At 42.0% G+C, this 7,050-nt stretch overlaps 1 protein-coding gene across 3 annotated transcripts in view; it reads left to right on the forward strand.

Annotated features, from left to right (window-relative positions):
• LOC120738933 overlaps window positions 1–6,815 on the forward strand; it is an 87,102-nt gene extending 80,287 nt beyond the window's left edge. For 2 of the 3 annotated variants that reach the window (XM_040040510.1, XM_040040513.1), the window contains exon 5: window positions 4,928–6,814. In XM_040040510.1, the coding sequence (XP_039896444.1) occupies window positions 4,928–5,144 (217 nt within the window). In that variant the 3' untranslated portion in view covers window positions 5,145–6,814. Of the gene's footprint in view, window positions 1–4,927 lie in introns of all 3 variants that reach the window. The other variant, XM_040040511.1, reaches the window with a different exon arrangement.
• The last annotated feature ends 235 nt before the right edge of the window (window positions 6,816–7,050 follow it).

Genomic DNA, 7,050 nt, shown 5'->3' on the forward strand with positions numbered 1-7,050 from the left:
TTGTCAGTGTGCATCTCAGTCACACTTCAGCCCCAAGGGTGGGAGCTCTAGTAAGGAACGACCCCAACTCACCCCCACCCACGACTCTGCCCGTTAGTCTGACAGACAGGGATAAGATGAAGATAAACAAGCAAAGAGCTCAGAATGACCTTTTATTGTCTGCATCATGTTGGATCCTTGTTGTGAACTCATTTGCTTAATTTGAGTTCAAAACAAAAAAACCAATGGGGGAAAATAAGTGCAGGACACAGGTTCATCTTCTATGGAGTTAAGTGATAATTAGGGGGTGTATTTGACCATAAAACCTTGTCTTGCAAGAAAATCCACCAGTCAGTCCCTGGTAGATTATGACACCAATGAGAGACTCAAGGGTGAGTGGACTTGCACATCTTGAGGGTCCTACTCAGTAGCTACAGGGTGAACAACAAAAGGCAGAAGCCATTTGTTGCCTGCTACCAAAAGTGACAGACCCCGGGCGATCCAGAGACAAAGGCAGCTGCGGACGGACTCGCCAGATGTTGAACGACAAAAAGTTTTACTGCCCATAGAATGAAAAACCCAACAATCATATGACCCCCTATGAGCAAGCACTTTGGCGACAGTGGGAAGGAAAAACTCCCTTTTAGCAGGAAGAAACCTCCAGCAGAACCAGGCTCAGGGAGGGGCGGGGCCATCTGCTGCGACCGGTTGGGGTGAGAGAAGGAAGACAGGATAATCACTGGGAAGCAAAATGGAACTGAGATTAAAATCTGATTAATCACCCAGATCTGTGTAGTTGTTGTGTGTCAGCTACAGCATCTTTTGTTATGTAAGATTTATTTAGACGAAACCACGCAGCAGGTCCAGCTCCACATGTAAGCTCAACTTGACAATAATAATTTTATTTCACAGTTGAGTTCAAGAATACATTTTTGTTCATCTCATAAAAACTCGAACAATCCTTCTTTCAGCGATGCTCTGGCCTCCTTCCGGCATTTTGACCCTCCAAAATAATCTTCTTGCCTCCTCCTCGTGCTGCAGGTCTGTTATTGGACACATTCACGAAGTCACATGATATTTGTCAGACTTGAACTGCCTTTCAGAGGGCTGTCACACAGTATGCGCTCTCTCCTTCCTTTACTGTCATGGTGAGAGTTTGCGGCGCTGCGACAGTGCCCTGACCATGCAGCTCTGCGCTGTGAATTTTTATATGCCATTGCCTGGAGGTTAGAAACTCTCATTATGCCGTGTTAGATTTATTAAAATAGATTATGGAAATGTTAATTAAGTCATTAATTACATTATTTAAGCAGCATTGACAGATAAGGGAGTGTGTATGTGTGTGTGTGAGGGGGGGTGTCGAGCTCCCTGGGTGGTTTAAAAGGATGTGATTGGTGACAAGGGACACTGTGGAGATGGCGTCTAACCGCTAGCACTGACATGATACAAAGTGGCCTACACTGCTCTCTCACCTCACGCTACTGTCTACAGCAGTTTGCAGAGCTGCCTGAGGACGAATAGCTCATCGCCCTTTTACAGATTTAGAAGTGCACACAAGGCTACAAATGTGCTGCTTTTAAGTGGCCACTGCACGTAAGTTGAGCAGATTTGGAGACGAGTGCTCTGAGCGTACATTCTGCTTTACATTCTCGTTTTTTGTGAACATTTGGACGAAGCATTCGCGCTGACATATGAGCAAAAGGCCTCAAACCAAATTTGCAAGCCGTTCCAAAGGAAAACACAACAGCACAATTGTAAGATGAATTACCCACGAGTTGATACCATGGACTCTCTTATCTGTTGACAGTTTAGTTACCACAAAGCACAAGAAATGTGTTTTCCAATTCTCTGAGAATTGAGCTTTTCTTTGTCCCATCAAACCTATATTAAGGGAGGGAAAATTGCTCTGATCACTCTTGATAAGAACAAATGATAGATGTTGTAAACAAGCCGAAGGCTTCAATTCTGATCTGAGGCATTGATTTGCCTCAGCAGCCAATTACTGTGGTGGACCGAGGTTATGCATTCAGTGTACTGGGAAAAGGACTTTTTTTGTCCACCTATTATTATTTTGTAAAATGCTAAATTAAAACAGTTTTTTTTTAATGGTGAAAAAATCCAGGTGGAAATAAGCAGTCTTCGCTTGGTTTTCGATCAGGTTGAAGGCAGCGCTGAAAGGTGAATGTCTTCATATTAAGTGGCTGCTGATTGTAGGAAATGATACAGTGTGTTGCTGCCTGGCCACGTCAGAGTCAAGCTATCATGATTAGCTTCTACATCAGTCACATGAACCCAATGATCAGTAACTGATTACTGGGATAGTTGGTATGCACTGTGCCTACAAGAACACACTCATGGAAGGTCTCCCAAGACTGAAACATGCTTTTTTTCCCAGTGTCACAGTAGAATTTTACATTTTCAGCATTTTTTTCTCTTTCTCTCTTTTTATGTATGTTGTATGTATGAATGTATGTATTTGTTGTCCTGCCACATCCACTCCAAAACAGACATGGGACACTTTGTTTTTCACTTGTCAAACATTCTCTGAGTCGCTGATGCCTTGTATGCTTAATGTGTAGGTGGGAGGTAAGGTGGAAAGAGCTAGTCTGGCTCCCATCACCAACTCCTCAAAGGTTTACCCATTAACATTTTATATTCAGATTAATTAAAAATTAAAGAAAAGACCACTGATGGCTTCTTTGGCATTGATTCTCCGTTGAGTTTCTGGAATTCAATTCGAGTTATAAATGCCACTCTACCAAAGCATATTTCTTAATTTGGTGTTTTGATGGTGAACACGGTCCAATGCACTGGCCCGTTATCTCTGGGTTGAGAGTTGGTTAATCTAAAAGCTTTATCATTTTTTTTATACTCATCAAGCCACTCGGTGACCCGTTGTGTCCACAGACATTATAGAAGATGAACATAGCCACTGAGATATTAGTGAAGACCTCTTATGAGTCTATTTTTCATTAGTATCTTGGTGGGTTGGATTTAATTGTTGTTCAAAGGAATTCTTCAACAATCTGCAGTGCAGGAGTATTGACTAGAGTTGTCATTGAGTTATTACTTAGTTAGCATGCCATAAATAATCCTCCTTTTTAGCTTTAATAATGAGGATAATTTCTATTTACTGAAGTCAGAGAACGGGGGCGCCGAGGGCTGAAATCCCAGAGACTTTTATGCAACCAGAAGTCTTTTTTAGTGAAGGACCCCACTGGTCATTAAAAAGAATGAAAGTTTAAGCACTTCCTCACTGGATTCACCTTTAAGACCCGCGAGCTCTGTCCATCTTTTATATCCTAGTTTTGTGCTGTGGGCGGAGGAGATTGTCAACCTGGAAGCGATCTCTCCCTTCAGGAAAGAGTGTAGTATTTATTGTGCTGACCTTTATTTAAACAAAATTCAACTTGTATCTCATTTTGTTCATAAGTGAACTCAAACCATGTAAGCAAAATCCGCCCGCAGGACAACACAGGCACCAGATGCTCGCACAACAATACAACAATGCTCTCGTAACAATTGTTTGTGCATAGCAACTAAAAGGTGAGCGCAGTGGTTGGTGAGATCTTTTCAGATACATTTTGAGCTACTGTGCACAAAGAAGAACATCGTTTGTTTTTTTAAAAAAACATCCTCACAGTTCAGTTGGTCTCAGTTCAGCAGCAACAGTTTTTTGTAACACAAGGGCAAAAAGGTTTTGGTCATATTAGGTCACATGTGCTGTTTGCATGCAAGAGTCCAACAAACAAAGTGCTTCCAAGTTTTTATCCCTGTTTAATAAAGAGGGTGAATGTTAAGGAGTTAATGGCCCTGATGTACTCTAAAACACACAGACCTGGTTCTGTTAATACTTATTTCCATCTTCATGTGCCTGTTTACAAGAAGTTCACAACAGTAAATATTGAGCAGCATCCGGACACTCCTTGTGGACTTTCACAGAAACGGCATTTAATCATTTACACTCTTGCAGCTTTGTTGACCTCTCTGTGGAGTCCTGTTCTCTGGAATCTTAACTGCCCACACTGACCTCTTTCATACCTTTTCTCTGCAGTGCAGGAGTATTAAACATCCTGGCTTAGACGATCCGAGCAGTTTCTTCCAACATGTTTTTGACCAAGCAAAGACGTCTTGTATAGATGTTTTTGCAGGAGATGGTGCTGGATAGAAAAATGTGTAATTTCACTCCAGTGTAGCAGGTTCTGATTTACACAAATTAGCCAAATGATTACAAGAACTCGCAGAGGAAGTGAGTAATGATGATTGGCTCATGGCATGTTCAAAGGGTACGTGAACAGTTGGTTTGTGTAATCAGTATGTTGGATTTGGGAGACACGACCAGGTGTTAATCCCTGTAATCCAGACATAACGACTGATGACTAAGATTGATTGTTTCCAAAGTGGGAAAATTTGTGGGTCAACCGCAGGGTGAGGAGGGACAAACAGCCACAAGCTGTTTATATAATATATAATATAATGAAAAAAGTATGATCTGCGGCCCCTCAAGCTCTTAAGGAATCTGTTGCTAACGATGAGTCGTGTAGGGATCGTGCCTCAGCTTGGTTTCAGATGCTTAGCGGCAAGCAGAGGACCACAGCATATTTGGGTTAGTGGTCGTAAAAGTTTGGCTTATCGGTGTTTACTGATGCATCAAAAGAATTTTAATGTCAGCATGAGACGGTGAAGCTCGTGAATATTTTAAGACTGGGCTGTATGGGAGGCCCTCTGAATTCAGCTGCAGGCTTCCACGCTCTCTAACGACTAAATTAATGGGAGGAGAGGGACTTAGTAATGAGATTAGGATTATGTTATTACACTAACAAAGTTATTTGGGATTTGCCAAAGTGCGAATGTAGCTAATTGGACTTTTTCGGCAAAATTATGTGGGATGAAGCAGTCAAACCTTGAGTCTTTTCCTAATCTTTGTGCTTTGGCTGGATTTTCTCAGGTGTCTGTGGAGTTACTTCAGCTCTCGGTACCGGCAGGCGGCGCAGAACTCCTTCGTAGTCCAGCCCAGAGGCTCGACGGAAGACAGAAGCAACCCCGGCCTCTGGGATCGGCCTGAGGCCGCCTCTGCAGATCGCGCTTCATCAGCGGCCTCACCCACTCACATGGAGGAGGGGAAAGTGGATGTGTTGAAGAGTGGATGCCTCAGCCTTTTCTGAACCAACAACAGAAGGAGTTTACAGATTACAGGGTGAGAGTAAATCCTTGGGGAATTAGATGTGTCTGAGAGCCATTGAAGCTATCACATCAGTATATCAGTGTGGCATTTATAAGAACTTACACTTTAAAACCTATTTTTGAGGTGTCAAATATTCTTGTTTTCCTTACACTCTCACTCGTTTCAGTGGATATATTCACACATGTTGCAAATTGATAACAAGGAAGGGAATGCACGCAGGCAGCATGAGTGTATTCAGGCTCAGAGAGGGGAAAAAAAGCCTGAAATTACTCCCTTTCCTTAATGATGCCCACACAGAGACAATGGGGCGCCGCTCTGATTAGTGTCACCTGTCCTTGTGCATCTCATCAGCTCCATTATGGCTCCATCTCCCATGCTTCTTCTGCTAATTGAATAGCCTGTGAAGTGGTGACGAGGACGGGGGCGAGAGCAACGTCTGTCCCGCTGCTGCTTCAGAAATGAGACTAAAGCTTCCCAGAGAGACACTAGTTCTTAAAACATAAACCATTATTATACAGACAGAAAACGTGCTAACAAGTCGCTCTCATGTTATATTACCATCACACTGTCTGCACATTATTTTCACCTAGAACTGCTTGGAATTAACATTTTGGGCCATTTGCAGCAAAAGAGATGGATGAGAGGAATGATAATCAAACACACATCTGTTTATTAAATATAAAATTATTGCTGGTTAGGTTAGCTTAGCACAAAGTCTGGGAACATAGAGCCTGGCTTTGATGAAATCTGCATACCAGGTGAGCTCTGAAGCTCGCCACCAACCCCCGATATGTTGTGTCTTTGGTCTCTTCCAAAACTGACGTTGTGGGCAGTTGAAAATGGTGTAAGACAGACATTAATCTATCAAGTGCATCTTTTTAGCCTACAGCTCCTGATGACTGTTACCAATCAGCTTTGCAGCTGCTAAATGAATCATGTAAAATATTAAATAGTACCGATTCCCATCTGCCATGGTTGCAGCCAGCGAGTCCTGGTGAATAAACTGCTTTTCTGGAGGAGAGACCTAACATGTTGATTGCACAATTACCTTGCTTGGTGTAAGTTTGCATTACTTTCAAATAAAGTTTCCCATAGCAGCTTCCCACAAAACCTTTGAATAGTTCACTTTGAATAGTTTACATCAGAACAACCCACTCAGACATCAGCAGTTGCTCCTTCTTTATTCAAAGCAGCTGTCAGTCACAGCGATCTGTAATGAGGACAAATAATCTTATTATAGCATCAAATAACTTATAATCAGCAAAATGATAACAAAAAATATCAACATCAGTGTTATGGCAAGTTCCTGCAATAGGAAACTATTTTGTTTTTGGGGGGGAGGGGGTTAATTAAAGGTTATATAAAGGTTATTGCTGGAAGTAAATATACTGCAATTTTGGGAGATTGTCCGGGATTCATTTACATGTTTTTAACGGGGGGAGAAACTGAAGTTCCCAGGAGGGTATTAGACCTGCACTCAGAAGGACTCTTAACCTCCAAGCTGTCACCCGAGTGATGACACGTTGATGACATCATCCAGGTTTTGAGTGGAGCTCTCCTTCAGTATTCGCTCAAATGTGCTGTAAATTGGTGTTCCTGTATAAATGTGTTTCATAGGAAAATGTCTTGTATATTAAACAGTCAAATAAGTGAGTGTTGTCCTTTGTTAAATCACTGTGGGGGGGATAAAGTAAATGACAGTTATTATAAACTGAGGCGGGCCTCTATCTGATGTTTGTATTCAGTTGTTTTCAGGTCAGTCTATATTTAGTCAAAAGCAAACGCATGAGATATTATTCAGATGTGAAGACAAAACCTTGAAGTATAAAAAGCGCTCTTTTATTTTGATTGGATAAACATTGCCAGCTGTGATGCAGGGCTGCAGT

The sequence above is a fragment of the Simochromis diagramma genome, unplaced genomic scaffold (assembly GCF_900408965.1).
Source record: "Simochromis diagramma unplaced genomic scaffold, fSimDia1.1 OVJJ01000026.1, whole genome shotgun sequence".
Classification (NCBI taxonomy): domain Eukaryota; kingdom Metazoa; phylum Chordata; class Actinopteri; order Cichliformes; family Cichlidae; genus Simochromis; species Simochromis diagramma.